Source organism: Calypte anna, chromosome 3, assembly GCF_003957555.1.
Source record: "Calypte anna isolate BGI_N300 chromosome 3, bCalAnn1_v1.p, whole genome shotgun sequence".
In the NCBI taxonomy this organism is placed as follows: domain Eukaryota; kingdom Metazoa; phylum Chordata; class Aves; order Apodiformes; family Trochilidae; genus Calypte; species Calypte anna.
In genome coordinates, this window is record NC_044246.1 from 96763135 (window position 1) to 96781511 (window position 18377).

At 38.3% G+C, this 18377-nt stretch overlaps 1 protein-coding gene across 1 annotated transcript in view; it reads right to left on the bottom strand.

Moving 5' to 3' along the window:
* The window catches only part of PXDN (peroxidasin), an 83744-nt gene extending 68863 nt beyond the window's left edge, over positions 1–14881 (bottom strand). The window contains exon 1 of the mRNA XM_030448217.1: positions 14599–14881. Within this exon, the coding sequence (XP_030304077.1) occupies positions 14599–14798 (200 nt within the window). The 5' untranslated portion in view covers positions 14799–14881. The remainder of the gene's footprint in view (positions 1–14598) is intronic.
* Positions 14882–18377: the final 3496 nt, after the last annotated feature.

Consider the following 18377-nt stretch of genomic DNA (forward strand, 5'->3'; position numbering starts at 1 on the left):
GAGCAGATAAATTGGATGTTTTCTTGCTCTGCCTGAAGCTCCTTGCAAAGCAAACTTACAAGTAAAAGTGGGAGTGGTGGGGCTATATCAGGACTCCTCCAATATGTGTCTCCTCATTCCTCATCAGTGCAGACAGCCTGAGCACAGGCATCTGCATGTTCCTGTCTCTTGGGAGAAGAGAAGCTACTTTTTGCCTGCAAAAAACAATGGAAGCAACTACTAGAAAACATTCATCCTTAAAGAAAACAACTGAATAACTTCAAGGGAAGGGAATCTCTGAGAACATAGATAGTTCCTCCCTTTTCCTTCTTATTATGTCCATCCTAACATCAATACCATAATTATAAACAAAAAAACAATTAAAGCACTTTTTTACTACTCATTTCCAAATCTTGCTTCCTGCTCATTAGGGAACAAGTTGTCTTTGTACAAGTAATCTCTCTACATAATTATCATATTCCATAACTTGAATTAATCAATGCCCATCTCATTTTACTTCTCATTGCAAAAGTAGAACTGGACTAAACAAAATGCCTACAACTTATTTTCCTGAACATTTATTTTCTTCTTTCTTTGTCTGAAGTAAATTTCAGTCAACCAGATTAAAAAACAAACCAAAAAAAGCAAAAACAAAAACAACTTAGAAAGTTGGATTGCTGTAAATTATAGATGTGTTTGAAATATCAAGAAAACTGTTACTAGTCTTTTGTGTTGTTCCTGTGGTCTCAGGAGAGCACATTTATTTTGCTTAAAGTCATGCACCCTCTTCCTAGCAGCTCTAATATTGGTACTATTAAGTTAGAAAGTAATCAGAAAGCACTTTTTAATTTCTCTTTAATTATGTCATCACCTTAACAAAGCAATAGAAATACCAAAAAGAAGCATGAAACACTTCCAGACAGAAAATGTTTTTTACACACTTGCATGTTGTTCCTAACACAAAAAAGTTCATTTCTAAGTATAAGCAAAGGCAACTCTATACTACTAAAGGCTTCACAGTTAAATGCCTCTTTAAAATTTATAATTCAACTTATTTTTTCCAGTTTTTGCATGCTTAAACTTGTTTTTATCACTCCTAACCAAGTAACAAATTAGCTCTCATTCAGGCCATATAAATACCATTTGGGCCACATGGAGAGCAACTTCACATGATTCCCAGTAACACATCATAGTTAACATGGACTCTCAAGGGGTCTTTCCCAGATTTCAAACAGGAAATGTTTTCAATGACAGGTATGTGTAACAAAAGGTAAAAAGTATTAAAAAGTCCTGTAAAAGTAGATTGAAAATACTAGAAATATCTGAGGTAAACACATACCTGCATGTTTGGGTAATCAAGTGTTTCAATGATGATTAATACTCATCATTTCCAACTCAATTCATAGGAGATTAATTAAAAATTAATCGAGATAGTAAAAAATGTAAACACTGCCAAGGTAAAACATTTGCTCATCCTTTGGATGGGGGCAGCAGGGCCCAGGGAAGCCCAAGAGCTCTGCTTTGCCTGCAGAGGGGTGATGGAAGGGGATTGGTTCTGCAAGGAGGTGTCAGAAGGGGCATTTACAGATCTCTGTTTGCACAGAACTTGGCTTTTCATGTTGCATCACAAACTCATCTTATTTTTAAGCTTTTCCCTGAGGACAGAGTTTTATTTGGGTGAGGCTGGAGAGACAGGTTAACAGGTTTGCTCAGGAAGCAGCTCCTCCCTGCCAGGACAGCTCTTTTCACTGAGGCTTTTCACAAGTGGCCATGGCCATCACAGGCCACAAAATCAGGGAAATCATTCAGAATTAAACAAAATGTTCTTACCCTGTTTATTTTTCAGCTAACTCCAAGAAATAACTGAGAAGACCAAGGGCAGGCTGCACCCAGCAGCCAAAAGAAATCCAATTACCACTCAAAGGGTGTTTATGGGATGGGTTTTTTAAATGCAAAGGGATGAAATCTCTACTTTGCAAATTAAAACAGAAAATTAAAACAAAACAAGTAGGTACATACAAGCATTACTATACTAATTAGACCATCTATTTAAATACATTAGACTTACTGTTTTCTTTTTATATACAGTATAAATAGTCATCTCAAAAAAAGAAATCTACAATTTATGGCTGGGAGTTCCACAAATATGTAAGACACCCTAAGAAGAATTTATGAGGATAAAGAGTACAAGCCACAAAACAAGCACTTAACATCTTAAGCATGCAAATTTCTACTGGAAAAGCTTCCTCAGGCATCAGATGATGTGCTTATAGTATGAAGCTGAAATGTCTATTTAAGAGAGAGTATATACTTGCTCTGGTGTTTGTAGTCACAAAGCCTCCCCATGCCCAAACCACAGGGCATATAAGGCTGTGATGAATGGACATTTTATTTCCCACTCACTGAAGCTTTGTCACTATGCAGTTAAAACCAACAGATTTACTGAAGAAAAGAGACACATACTGGGAGAACAAAAAAGCAGACTTTAAATTCACAAAGGCATTCAACAAGTTTTTCAAATCCTGATGCAATCAGAAATGCCTTATATGTGGATCCAGATCTTAAAAAGAATTCATTTTATGGGCATCTACCATCACGTCCAATGGTCTCCTAAGTTCAAAGGTAAAAAATAAAAATAATTAATTTAACCCAAATCATAAGCTTGTTTGCTTTTTCTGTTTATTCTTTCCAGAAAATTGGCTTCTGAAAAATGAAAAATCCGTGCAGGGAAATAAGGATATTTTCAAGGCAAAGTCAACCTGCAAAAGCCAATAAGTAAAAAATACTTTAAGTATCCTATACATGCAAATTCTACTTCAGATAACAGACCAAGCTGTATTTATTAATATAAACTAATGATGCAACATTTTTTTTCCAAATTTTCCTGAAAAGAGTTTGGGAAGGGATAAGGGATTATAAACGTATGCCATAGAGTGGCAAAACTGACCTATGTAATACACCTAAGTACCCGAGTGTCTGGGCTGCACTTAAGTTATTACCTACTTCTTATATCTCTTTTCTAAGAGTTCTTCATATTGCAAGTTCATCAGAAATAGAAAACTTACCTTGTACTGTCTCAAGTGGTCAGCATGCCTACAACTTTCTGCAATTGCTACTTATATCCAGCATCTATTGAGAGATAGATATCTTTTATACAGATATGATCAATAGAAAGATCAAATCTGAATGTTGCTTAAGTTTTTTGTATTATAGATCTTGCTTTCAGCCACTGAAATTACTTTGACAAACTGCTCAGTTTGAAATCTCAAAGAATATTATCTCAGACTACTTTTATATTTTATACTATATTTCTTCTGTTTCCACTACTTGTATGCAGTTCTTCACATGCAATATATAACAGAAATGTAAAAGAAAATGTCAAAAGAAGATGTCAAAAAGAAAACATCTACTACAGAAAGAACATAACGTTGACACAGTATAAAACAACTCAGAAAATATTCATGTCATAATGGGGAAGATTGTAAGATTTTCTGCCTCAGTTTTCAAAACTGTTGTTTACTGAACCAAGACAGATGTTTCAGCATGTATAAAAATTTTAGAACTTTCATGTGATTTACCTTATTCGTAGAGCGCTACAGAAAAAGAATAGTCTTTAAATATAGTATAGGTGATGTTTCCATATGAGGAAAAGTGTTTTAGAATCTTTAACAATTGCTATTTACATTCCTGACAGTTATGTCTTCAATCTACATGTAAAACAGGTTTTATCTATACATAACAATCTAACTGGTGAACATTTTAATTGGTTTAGTTTAGCTGTTTCTACCCCCTACAAAGGTGCTATTACACTTACTTAAGCTTTGCCCAGGACAATAAAGTTAAATCAGAAAGTTAATAAAGTGAATCTGGACTGAGCAAACCATCTACTCACATAATCAAATTACTCTAATTGGCTCCTGCAGCCCTGTCACAGCTCCAAAGCTCTTCCTGCCCGATGGAAGTTATCCTTTCTCTGGCACTTTAAACCAAATGCCTGGGCCTTTTTTAGTTGAAACTGAGAATATCACATAAATTAAATATCTGAATTTTATGATTCAGTTAACTTCTTTTAAAAAAGTAACTTAAAATACTTCCACATCTCAAATTGCTCAGAGAATTTATCAAAATGCCATCAAACCAAAATTTCTCCTTGAACACAAATTAATTACTATCCCAAATGATTGATAAACAGCCTTAAATGCCTTAAAAAGGCACTCTGCTTTGATAGGCAGATTCCTGGCAGCACCTCAGTCGCTGTGTATTTTTATATATATATGCCACACCATCACACTGCTGCTCCAACTTTTTACATTATCATAGAATGGTAGTTAATGGTAATGGTAATTATCTTAGCAGACAGTGCAATTTATTTACTTGTATTTATTTTGAGTTTTAAATGGCTCACTACAATTATCTGCACCAGACTACACACTGCCCCACATATTTTCAAAAATATTTCTGAAGCTTTAAGGCAAAAAGTTTCTTCACTCACTATTAAAAAATTATAAGCCTTGATTCAGATGCATTTTAAAGATCTGGATATTGATGACAAATTTCATCTGATTACCATTAAATTTATCTAATCATCATGATAATCAGTCATTAAATAGAAGCTGCCACAAGGTATCAGAGTGAGATTTTATATTGAAGTAGTCAATCAAAACCTTGTAAAAGCAAAATATTTATGGTCTGTAAAGCACGTGGACTTTGGACAGACACTATAAGCCTCTGAATATAAATGTTTTGAGAACTCTGCACTGAATTTCATGCTGCCCCAGCTATGATGCTAACACTGCTTGGATATATTTCGAACAAGTACGGACTTGCTTATTCTATACTTTCATTCCAACAATGGAAACTGGCATCAGTATGGCTAATAAAAGGCTACAAACTCAATCAGTCTGGATAATAACTTGACACTTAGCAGTCTCCATCCTGCTTACCAAAACCAGTCATTAGTTAAAGGTAATGCTATGTACGAAGTAGTATTCTTTTCCTTTTTTAGACCAGCCAGGCAATGAGCAGACTGTTGTAGTAAGTGATTTAAAAGGAAAGAATGCCGAAAGAAAATGTTTCTGAAAGTTCCAGGGAGTGGCAATTGGAAAGAGAATTAAAAATCTGGAAATCTGAACAACAAGAGATTACAACAAAAAAGGAAGCAATGTCGCAGTCATTAAAACTGATTTTGTAGTTAAATATGGATGCTCATTGTTTTTCTTAGTAGGTCTTAGAAAACAACTCAAAAAACCAAACCAAAATAAATCCCAAAGACACAAACAAGAGAGAACATTACATTGCCTTGATAATGTAAAAAGTTGGAGCAGCAGTGTGATGGTATGGCTTATGTATATAAAAAATACACAGTGACTGAGCTGCTTCCAGGAATCTGCCCATCAAAGCAGAATGCCTTTTTAAGGGATGTTTGTCAGCCGTTGGGATATTGCTATATTCTCCCTCACAGTGTCTCTCTTAAGAGGTTTGAGAATCCTTGTTATTTGCACTAAATTAAACATTCATTCAGGTTTTTTTTTTAAAGAATCACTTGACTCTCTTTAGCAACAGCAGTAATTTCATACCAAAAAGAAATAAAATTTGGCAGTTTGATAAGCAAAGGAAGGAAAAGGAAATTTTGACTCGTTCCATTTCAGCTCAGCCAGTTCTGGTTGTACCATGTCTTCTGATTGTCTTGAAGCTGTGCCCAAGTTTGTAATAATAAAACCTGTAAAGCTATTTTTGTTTTGATTTTGCTGTTTTGTTTCATCGAATCCAAATGGAACAAATGATAAAGACAATTTGGCTCAGCCATTTCCATTTTACTGTTTATATACACACACACAAATATAGTACATGAAACGTGTGTATATATATATAAACACAGAAATACATAAAAGTATTTAAAATATTAACTTATTTTTATACATAAACTTCTTTGGAGAGACAAGCAACTATAAATATCTAGCTTGTGTGATACGGGTTTAAAATGTCACCTTTATAAATAGACTTTTTCTGTAAGTGAAATCTCAGACTATAAGGCTGTAAACACTTCAGCTTGCTGGTAAGACACTCAGCAAATGTCCAAGCTCAGAAAGAATCAGAAACCTGGGAATGAACCATGTGTACAAAGCTAACCATTGGTTCACATCTGCGAGATGGGATCTAGAGTGTACAAAATACTTGATCACAGATAATATATGAAGTGGAGAAAAATGCTGTAAACCAACTACAGTAAGTCTGAGAAATCTGACTACCAAAAGAAATAACAGAAAAAAAAATACTGGAGAGAATTATCAAGATGGGTGAAAAATTAGTTTGTTTGTAAATTGTTCAAAATAGAATTGGGGCCTGAAAATATTAATTTAGCAGTTTCTCTGTACCCATTATACTCATAAAATATTCCTGCAAAAACAGTTTGCGATTAATTTTTTTCTTTTAATATGCAATTTTACACATCGTGCACTATTTTTCTTCTTGTTGTTTTGGTATTTTCTGAATAATTGTGTGGTATTTTTTCATGTCATAATAGCAGCAGCAATTTCTTATATTGTTTTCTTTCCAGAGCTTCATTCTGTCTTTACACTGAGCTCTGTTCTCTTCATTACTGGCTATACATTCATGTTTTCTGCTAGACTTTCAACCTTTTACTTTTAATTTAATTTACTTACAAGCCAATTCATAAGCACACTTGGGCAGCCTAACATTTATTTAATATCTAAATGACCAAGTTTTCTGCTGGCTAATGACATGCCATCTCATCTCTTAATAAGCACTGACATTACTTGGGTGGGAAGTCAATAAGAACTACTCAGAAAAACAGAGGAAGCTGGAATACTTTTTAGCCATATTTTTCTCTTAGGCATGTGTTTACCACAATGTTAGATGAAACACTCCTTGTGTCTCAGATTCAGACCCTCCTGATGATGAATGGGACAGGCGTATCCTTGTTATTTTTTCACCAGCCTCCTTTGGGAAAGAGTGTATTTATTCACAGTCAAGTGTCCATTCCTTACTCTTTCCAATGAGCAAACCCATGTTTGTATTTGCTGCTCAAAAAAGCCTTATTCAATGTCCCTTATTCAATGCTGCAAATTGATGTAACTCATCACCTTTAATTTTGCCATTGTTTGGGAAAACTGAGTAACAGTAGAGAAACCAAAGCAATCTTTGAGCAGAATCAGAAAGACATGATAATGTTTAAAACTGTGATTTTCAACTGTGAACCTAGACAGGATTACCAAGCAATACACTAATTTGCATCAAAGAATCATAGAATGCTTTCATGGCTTTCTAAAACACTTCAGTAGAACAAATGAAAAAATCTTATGCTGACCACAGTCCAAATTCCCAATGCTTGGGGAATTAGAAGACAGTCTTTTGAAACAGCTAGAAAGCACATATCCTACACAGTGCACACCGGCATATAAAGAGACACTGCCCAATTTTACACAGAGGGAGAAGGTCACCAGTAGAGTTTCATAGAGACCCGTGTTGCATTCTGCAACAATTTATTCTAAACGGAACAGAAAGAGCAAAGTTTTGCTTATAATATTCATGTATTTTAACAAAGGAAGAAGAGCAGAAGGACCTGTCAATGGTCCACTGCTACTAAAATGCAATCATAGTACATATTAATACGAAGTGGAGAAAACCAAACTTTACAAAAGACATGGTGGTCCTAGAACTGATGAGTACTGCTTAGAGACTAGATAGATCTTACAGTACACTTGATAATTCCATGAAAACAGCAGTTCACAAAAAGGAAATACAATTTTGGTAATTATTAGGAAAGGAATAGAAAATAAAAACAGAGACCATTCCATTGTTTCTTTATAAAATCTCAGCCTCGATACCAGATCTGTCCATCTGGGGAAAATTACTGGGGAAAGTTACAATAACCTCACTTCAAAATACAGCAGGGAAGGGAAGACACAGATCAGATTATGAGAGTTTAAGAACACCAACTTTCCAGTTAGAAGACTCTTTAACTTTGAAAATAAATTAATAATAAAAAAGTCATAAAATCATGGCTGGCATTTAGATGATATATAGGGACTGAGTATTCACTGCCTCTTCCAGCAGAAGAAATTGGGGGCATGAAGTGAAGCTAGCAAGTTGCAGGCTTCAAAATAACAGAGACAGAGAGTTTGTGCAGCACTCCTAGTCACCAAGTTATCAGTGTAAGTAACAGCTAAATTAGCTGAAAAAAAAACAAGAGCTTAAAAATTTGTGGAGGAGATACCCATTATTATTTACGTATAACATGGAAATTACCTTTAGCTCAAAAAATGCCTAAGCTGCACATTCTTACAGAGATGAATCACTATATGCTGCTCTATACTGTCTACTTGTTTATAAGTTACACTTCCAATAACCCTCAGAAAACAGATATTAGATCAAACGGGTCTTTGGGTTTACTCATTACAGACATCTTTCTGTAAATAAATACATACTTAGCATTTCAACACTCAAAGGTTAAGTATTTACAGGTCAAAAATGCATATTAGTAAAAAAAAAGATGAAAACCAGAAATCTTATTTATTGACTGTAACATAAGAAAATGTATTACTCTGATGACATTGTCTTAAATATACAATAATATATTTGTGGGAAATAAAATAATGGGTATGATTCTGCTCCACGTTTTCCCATTCTTCAGTGAAGAATTTGATAAGGGTCAACTTGCTTCTCAAATGACAAAAATACCTTCCCAGCAGTGTATCCAGTGACTTGCAGATACATTCTTGACATGAAGACTCATTTAGGCCTTCTGCTTCATCCTTCAGAAGCTTTGCCTAATGTCTTCCAGTAAATGTGCAAAATACTCTATCAAGGTTGTGTCCCTCTGCCCCCTTCTAAGGACCAAGCAGATACCATCAGCTATGTAAATGTCTCCTCATGCCTTGGTCCTGGTCTGTTCTATTTGCAGTACAGACAGATTGCCCCGGAATGGCTTTAGCAGGATTCACATCCTCACACACCTCAAAGCTGCTTTGCTGGAGAGATTTGGTATCCTTTGCAGCATCCATTTGATTTGTTGGTACTCAGAGAATAGGGCTCAATGGATAAGAAATGCTCTCCTTTTAACAACAATTAACATACTTCAAAGTAAGTTATTTTCTGTATTGCATGTGACTCCTTAATTCAATTTTTGCAAGTACTTGCTTTTTGTTACTATAAAAACATTCTCTTAAATAAATATTAACATCTAGATACAGACATTTAAACTCCTCTTTATTGTCAACAGCAGACTGGGCAACCCACTTCTGCTGGAGAAGGTATGAATGAATAAATTTATAAACTGCCCAAAGAGTAGCAGCCCAATTGAGTTGTCTGAGCAGTGCTGCCTGCTGCTGATTTGGATGTCCCAGACTATCTGAGACATCTGTTGGGAGTAAGCAGGTATGACACAGGCTCAGTGGAAAACTTTTGGACAGACAGCTGGAGGAGACAAACTATTTTCTCAAGGGAATTCAAATGGTGCAACTCAAATTAATAAAGTCTTAGATGTTCCTTTGTGGTGAGCCAAGTCCCACTCTTGGTACTAAGGACTGTATGGTGAAAATGCTGCTCACTAGAAAGGAAGTTCAGGCACCAAGCACAACTGTGGACTCCTGTTTATAGAAACATAAATATAGGTATTTTAATCTCAGACTGAATTCTGCACTTGGTCATAAACTTTCCAGAATTTCCAAAAATGCTTTCTGCCCGCTTTGTGTAACTCAAGCAAATCACCACTAGCATCTAGTGCAGTTTGCTGCTCAGACAACAGTCTGTCAAAATTTCTGTCCATATTCAGTTAGTCTCAAACACTTCAATTAAACCTTGAGTATGTGTTCTTTTTTGAAAATACAAATCTCTGTGTCTTAACTAAAATGTTATACCAGTCTTACCTCTTGACTACCTCCTGTATGTAAACTGATGCTCAGCAGAGAAGTGATAAAGCTTACTCACAGTCCAGATTTGAGACTACCGTCCTTTGCAATGTCAAGCTTTATTTATTTGCTGTCTTAATTTTTTAATGTACTGAATGTTTGATAAGCAGTTTCAAAGTTTTGATCAAAAGCAGGGATCAGATGGGAGTGGGATAGTGGTTTGCTAACTAATAATGCATCATTTGCAAACAGTACATCTGCTCATAACATACATAATTCTTCTATAATAGACTAGAGACTTTGTCATCAACAAATTTCATACATTTAACCCATTTCTTTTCCCTAAATGTCTTTCTTAAGAGGCATAATGTTATCACAAACCAACAGTGAAATGAAAAATGTCATTACATTTCTGTTACCCCTGTCTCTTTGGTAATTCATGTACACTCCAAAGAGATGTGTGATTTGTGTAATCCTAATGGAAGCTACTAAATTGTGTTAAGATAGATGTTTTTGAAAAGCATTGCTAATGCTTTTCACTGCCATTGTGAGTATACATCAGATTCCACAAAAATTCTCATGGAGCTAAAAAATGTAAGTACTTCTTATACCGTTGTCTCGAACCTCATCATAGAATGAAACTACTAATACTTTCCACTTTGGATATTCCCTTTGGATAGATCCTTTTTACTTTGTAGCCTTACACTACAAACCAGAAATTAAAATAAATAAATAACTAAATAAATAGGTATGCACTGTAAACTACCAATTCCTAGAATGTGTCACAGTAACAAGTAACACCACAACTGTTGCCTTGAAGTTCAAAGTGACTGCTTTCAAAAGCTACTCACCTGGAATGATTGCAAGTAAAAAAAACTCCTATAACTTAAAATTATACTCACATAAAAGCGTTTGATTTATAAAAGACACACAGGATAATAATTATCCATAGCAAATGTTATCATAAGTGACTTATTTCAAGCCATAATTTTCTCGTCAATAATCTGCATGCCAATCTTAGTGCAAATCAAGTCCACTTTCTTTTCTGAAAAAAAGAAGAATTGACAATTTTTACCTTTTCTACTTTTACAGAACAGTAGTTTCTATTCTTGTTCAATCTGTAAGACCCAGCTGCAGTGAATTCAATTATGCTTGTATAGCTAGCATAAAGTCAGGGAGCATCCAGATGCTGCCAAGAAAAACTGTGAACAAATTTTAGGATTGGTCTGAGTATGTGTAACTAGTGCTGTACACAGGTTTGGATTTTTAAATGCTAAAGCAAGATACAAATAGTACTATGTTGCAGTGATATTCAAGGAACTACGTCAGAATAATAAGCACCACGAACTAGAAATGGCTAAAACACAGAAATCCCCTAAAAAAAACATAAGAGGATACAATTCAGGGAATTGAGGACAGCAGCAGTACTGTACCCAGAATTTTACATTCCTCAACTGTTTAAATGGTCTAATACAAATATGTTTCAGCAATTTCCATGAATACATGAGCACTTCCAGGACTATACTTAAGGCATGAAGTGGTTTTGCAAACTGCTTTGGAGGTGGGTCTCCTTTCTTAAGGGAATTCAGCACAGGGCCTGCTGACTGGAATGCTGGCCCTTGTCCTACAGAGTTCAGGCAAAAAATCTCATCTTGGGTGAAACCAGAGTCTTATACAAGGCTCCACAAGCAGTTTCAAAGCTGGCAGAATTCATCCTAAAGAAATCTAAGCTGTGGATCCCAGCCTGTGGCAGGAAAGGGGGAAGTGACAGAAAGTGAGGGAAGCAGGAGAGAGTGAGAAAATGTACAGCCAGAAGTAGCACTGGCAGAGTCAGCCACTACCAATGTTATGAACAGTTTTCAAAAGAAAGCCTAAGATTAAGAATGTACATTTTTGATATGTGAGGAAAAACATTTGACTGCACTGTTGGTCTGGGTCTCACGCTGTTTTAATCCATATAACAAATTGTATGTGAAGTAAAAGCTCAGATTACGAAATGGGAGAGTTTTCTGAAGCAGTGCTGAGCAAAAAAAATAATATTACTATTTACTTATACATAGGGACAATCATATGGTGGGGGGGGGTTGCTTGTTTGTTTTTTAACGAAATTACTTTGTCTAGTCAGTCTTTTCCTAAGGCACAAATAAAAACAGATAAGACTGTGGAATTTACCAACGCCAATAAAAATGGGCTAACCCATCAGCAACACACTTTTCAGGATTTTTTAAATCCAGGTTTTAAAGGGCAAGCAGTTCAACCAAAATTAATTCATTATTTCTAATTATCTACCTATCAACATCACCACTTAAGAAAATTCATCTTATATACAAGCTCCACATAAAAAACAAACTGTGAGAGTAAAACCAGAGATGAAATAACTGCTTTTTATTTTCACACTTAAAACAAAACACCAATCCTTAGAATCACAGAATGGATAGGGCTGGAAGGGACCTCAACTCCCCTGCATGGGCAGGGACACCTTCCCATAGATTAGGTTGCTCAAGGCCCCATCCAACTTGGCCTTGAACTCTTCCAGGGAGGAGGCAGCCACAACTTCCCCATGGGTGATAGGCTACCTCCATGCAGCGTAACACCACTGCGTAGAACTGCACTTTTCCATAGCAGTAAAGTAAAGAATAGTGGTAAACCGTGTGGTAATTCAATGAATACCTCAGACATGTAGTAATTATTCTGAAAGTACATCCTACAGCTAAAGGAAGGCAATTAATCTACAATAGGTAAGTTATTTATGTATAATTGGCACCTTCAAACCAGTGTTTACTAAATAAATTGTACCATTGTTCTTTGCCCCAGAAGTTCATATTGCCTGGCTGCTTTCTGGCTCATCTTCTCTGCATTCACATCCATTTGAACTGTAGCAGGAGGAATACTCGTGCATGTGCAGACATACTATTATATATTATAACAGTCCCCAATTTTTTGGTGAAAGAAGAGAAAACCCATCACCAGAAGACAAGTAAGGCCACCATTATGTTTTGAGAATGTTGGTCATCTGCAGGCCTATTTTGAGACTTAGCTTCCTTTGTCAAGCTGAAAAAATGTTTTTACTTCTTTTTCATTATTTCTGCTGCATTTTAGATTGAACTATAGTGAAACAATAATTCAGATTTTTGATACTAGATAATTTGATATATTAGTGGGGTTAGACCAGTATAATGCTTGCATTGTTCACACATTCTCCTCTGACTCACTGCCAGATTATAAATACCCACCGTAAGGGGAGCTCCACCCTGGCTAGGTTTGATCCAATACTCTGTACTGTTGCAGGCCATTCCACATTTAAAAAATGTGGCTCACTATTCTAAAGATTTTATTTTTTTTTCCCCATTTAAGATGATTCAAAACTAGCTTTACACAATTTCCTGTAATCTCAAAGCAAAAGGTGTTCTGTAAATGTACTTTGTTTAAAATGTAAGAAACATTAACCACCCACTTCCTGTATTGTTCCCTAAAAGGTTTACAAGTACTGCAGGACTAATCCCATTCTGCCAAAAGGCTGCACTTCTTGCCAAAGAGGGACTCAGTTAATGTTAAATGACTGTACTCTTCACATTAAATAATACTTGGAAGCTTAAAAATACAAGGCTTTACAGATCCCTTTTGAAAATATCTGACAAAGTCACAAGTCAATTTACTACAGGAGGCCCTGCAGACAATTCCCAGGGCCAAGCTCTGCTCAGCTTCCAAGGCTGCGTGTGTAGAGGAAGAACAGGGCCGGTGCTTAGAGCTTTCTGAGCTCAAGTGACATATAAGCGGGTCAGTGGAACAAGTCTGTTCCCCACAGTGAACCTCGAAAAAAAAATAGCGTGGTCGTGTTCGTTTAGATCATCTCACTTAAGTCAGGGAAATGGGGCTAGAAAGGTAATTTTCTGTATAGTCATAGTGAACAAAATAAATTTTAATCTTTGTCAATACCAACAAAACCCTACTCAAAGAAGTGCTGGACCCTACAGAAGAGTGGCTGGGCACTTCAACTGACACATTAGTACCCAAATTAAAAAATAGGACAGATAACTTTAAATTCGAATGTTCTCAGTCTTTTGCAAGAACTTGAACCACGTTAATCTTAGTCCGGCCGAGGGTCCCGGTTTGCTCATACACCCCCAACCGTGTCCCAGAAGTGAACAGAAAGTGCTACATGCATCCCTGTCGATCCTCCTGCCAGCTGAATATGCTTTCAAGCAAGACAATAAGGAAGGAGCAATATTCTTCAAGGGACGATTAAACTGGAGTCCCAATGCCCCCAGGTTGACCAGAATATCCACTCCCGCAAAACCCGCCCGCTCTACCCACCCAGCGCTGCCAAAGCCGGACAGGAGCGCGCCAGGGAGCCACCACCCTCCGGTACCGCCCGCCGGGCCGAGTGGGCAACGGGGCCGGGGACGGCGATCCGAGCCCTGCACAGCCAATCCCCGCCAAACCAAGCTCAGCCGAGCAGAGCCCTGACTCGGGCCTTCCCGCCGCTGCTCACCGCCCAGCCCAGCCCAGCCCAGCCCAGCCCAGCCCCGCCAGCAGCCGGGGGGCGCCGGGGAGCTCCCGGGCAGAGCCATCGCCGCGGGTCCAACCCCCCCCCTCAGCCGGCCGCAGACAAAGGGCTGAGGCTCCACCGCCACCCAAAGTGCCTCCCACCCCAGGTATCCCCTGCTCCTCCCCTGCCCTCCCTCCGCCCCCCTCCTTGCCCGCTGGGCAGCCACTTGCCCCGTCGTCCCAGGTCTTCCCGGCTACTCACAGGATGGTGGTTTGGGGAGACACGGCAGGGACGCTCTCCAGCATCAGATGCATGCAGCGCACCGTGGTGCGGAAGCAGAGGCAGCGGCTGGGGCACCACACGCTCCCGCGCTGCGGCGGTGGGGGGGGCTGCGCGGCGGCGGGGGGGACGAGCCCCCAGCTGCGGAGCAGCAGCATGAGCAGGAGGCAGAGCCGCGCCATGCTGCAGGGCGCGGGGCTGGAGGAAGAGGAGAGGGGCTCCGGCAGGTCCGCGTCTCGCCCGCTCCGCTCCCCGGCCGCGGCTGCCGCTCTGGTCGGCGGCGGGGCGATCCCGTCCCCCCGCGCAGGCTGGAGGAGGGGACGGCGGTGGGCCCGCCCCGGCCGGCAGCGGGCTGGGCGGCCGCCCCGTCGCGGGAGCTCCGCGCCGCCCTGCGCACGCCCCGCCGGGCTCCGGAGTGAGGGGCTCCGCCGCCACCCCCGCGCTGCGGTTCCCCATCCCCCCCCCCTACGTCCCCGGGGAAGGGAGGGGGCGATGTTACCCTCTGGGACGGACCAGTGCGTGCACCCCCGGAGAGGAGAGGAGGGAAAATGTAGGAAAGTGAGAAGAATGGAGAAGGGAAAAGACAGGGAAAGAAAAGTTAACAGAAAGGAGAGTAAAGGAGGCAGAAAGCAAAGAGAAGAGGTGAAGGAAAAGGAGAAGGGGGAAAAGAAACCTATGGGAAGAAGCAAGTTCAACAAACCGAGTCCCGGTTTTGCCCGGGTCTGAAGACTCACATACACAACCCTTGGACTACCCCCCTTAGTGCTGCAACTTTTAATGCTGAGCCAGGAAAATCTGTTTTATTGCCCTCAGTTACCTTCAGTTGATGTTCTCAGGCAGTGGTGTGCTCTGTCAACGGAGTGCCCAAGAACCACCAGTACATAATTGTGCTTACAAGAACAACGTTGCAGCCTTAACTCAAGATCAACACTTTCTCAGTACAAATCTTGCATGAGAACTGAAAACTAGATGGTCTTTGACATTTCTATCAGGGGCCTAAGTATGTTGTCTCCTGTGGTGTCACTTCCACAGTAGATAGATACCTTTTCTCCCACCACTTTATGCTTGGACTATTCTAGGTGAACCATTGTTAAATAAATTGCCTGATGACAATAACAGTAATCATTAACTAAGTGTAACAACAACATATCTTTTACAAATGATGGGTGTCAGCACCCCCAGTTGCATCTCAGAGCTAAACTATGACACTTCTGCAGGGTTGCCTGCATGAGTTTTTCTTCAAAGGACAATCTAAATTGTCACTTAGAGCTTAACTATAACAATTCCTACTCTGAATGTCACTGTGAAAACCTGGAAATCACTGATGGGCCCAGAATCAAAATATGCTGAGATGAGCTATTATCTGCAATTTCTTTCTGCAAAAATACTTTTACTACATTTTTCCTGAGTCACTATGCCAGTTTTCTCTAAAGCAAGTCATGTCTGACTATATCTTAAAAAGGAGCTAGCTTACAGAAGCATAGAAGTGTTTTTCTTGTTCTCTAAGTAGCCTGGAGTTCTTTAAAACATTCTTCAACCTCCCAGTGAGCTACATCAGTAGTGTGCTTACACAGTTTCTAGGGTACTAAGAGACTCCTAGAAGATTCTCACCAGTTAGATACAATTCTGAGTTGGATACATTTCAAAATACTGTTGCAGAGCTGGGCTTAGTCTGCTAATTCAACCCACCAATTGGTCAGAAATTTACATGCACATCAGTTGTTTTACATCAGAGGATAACAGTCTGAAGTAGAGTTTACAAAAGAAGCAATTTAAGATGTGCATCACTTCAATGTCTACTCAGCTAGCAGCTGCTATGTATATCACCCTCTCTGCATTTGTAATCAGTGTTGGGTTGTGTGCATGGTTTAATCTGAAAATTAAATTTGTTTCCTGGTCCAGGAAAAGCTCAGGCACTTTTGACCTACAAAGTGCAAGTGTTGGCATAAGTAAGTTTTTGTCCCGGAAATGCCACTCACATTAGAGCATCTTGATGGCTGTAAACCTGTCATCCTGTAGCACCCACACCAAAAGCAGCAGAACATCTGAAGCTAGATAATTAAACACAGTAATACAGAGATATCACTAAAGTGGGATATTAGTAGCATTTTTGAAAATATGAGTTTATTTTGTGTCATTTTGGTGTGTTATAATGATCCTTTTCAAAGATAAAGTACATTACCAAAACTGATGATATTTTCCATAGGAAACTAGAATTGTTCTGAAAAGCTTTAGCATTTGGGGACTCACTAGCTTACTGTACTGTGTTACATTAGAATTAGCTATGTTCTACATAGATGATTCTGGGACTGAGATTGAAAGTGCATATATATTTTCACTCCTCTTTGGCACTTTAGCCTTAACATACCAAATAGCATTCTTGCCATTTACTTTAAGTTACATGTAACCTCCAGGCTCTTGGCAAATATATTATTTATGCCTCATAATTAATTTAAGTTAGACCTTTTTTCATGCCTTGTGGAATTTGGGAGGGTATGAGGCAGTGTGCAATTAGCTCAGCACTAGACATTGGATCCAATATTAACACATCTAATTAAAATATAATGCAGATCATCTTGACATTCATTGAAGTGCTGAGGCAGCAGTCAGTTTCTTCCTTGTCAGTGCAAGATTAAAGATTCAAGGCTACATTTTCTGAAGGAAAGGATAGCATCTTGTTTTCAGTCTATAAAAAAAATAGTTTGGCAGGGAAGAGAGGGGAGAAATATGGGTAGATTGAAAAGTCTTTGCAGAGGTGAATATGATCCAAAAAAGCTTTAAGGATATTTTTTTCAGAAGTAAATAGAGAGTTTCAAAAGATACTTAGAGAGTGGGCTGAAAAGGAAATCCATTTTATGTAAAGCTACATAGGAAAGGTAATTACATTATTATGTGATGTAAGTTGAACTAACTTTTAGGAGTCCTCAGTTTCATCACTATGCTTCACAAACTTTCTGGAATAAGAGTTTTCATCCCCAGATTTTGACTAATTCTTTAAACTAAATCAAGTAGGAAACTTGGGGGAAAATATTTCTTTATTAAGTAATTGAAGATTGGGGTCTCCTGAGTTTTTTATTGTTTCATTTTACAACCTCAACTCCTTTTTTTTTTTTTTTTTTTTTTTTTTTTCCCTAACCAAAGCCTTTTTTCTGTAATAAAATAGCAGGAATAAGAAGCTTGTCCTGAGCATACTTGAGCCACAAACTATTCAGGGCTACTAGAGCTGAGATCAATGAAACTTCAGCGAATTCAGTAAGTGGAGAATCAGGCCCAAAGGCTTAATCTGTGTGATCTTTCATGGTACTAATAAAATCATAGTTTTTAAGGATTGGAGAGAAACTTTTGCTTTGGATTTAAGTCTTGATCTTCTGTTCCTTGCATGGTTTTGGTGCTGAAAATCTAGACACCACTCCAGAATTATACTTTTTAACAATGTTGACCTTGGTTTTGGCTTCTGACACTTCTTTTGTGATTTAAAATTACAGATTTATTTTTTCTCTTAGTTATCTACATAGTATTTTCCTTTACAAAATGCATTGCAGAAAAACATGAACCAAACCAACAAATTAACAAACAAAAAAACCCAAAACAAACAAAAACAAATAAAAAAACCCCCAACAAAACAAAACCCCAAAACGACCAAACCAAAACAAACCAAACAACTGTGTAAAGATTTGCTTGCATACTAGCATAAATCATTGGCAGGGAAGATTTCTGAGAAATAAGACTTGCAAATGTTTTTTGATGCATCTCTCTATTCT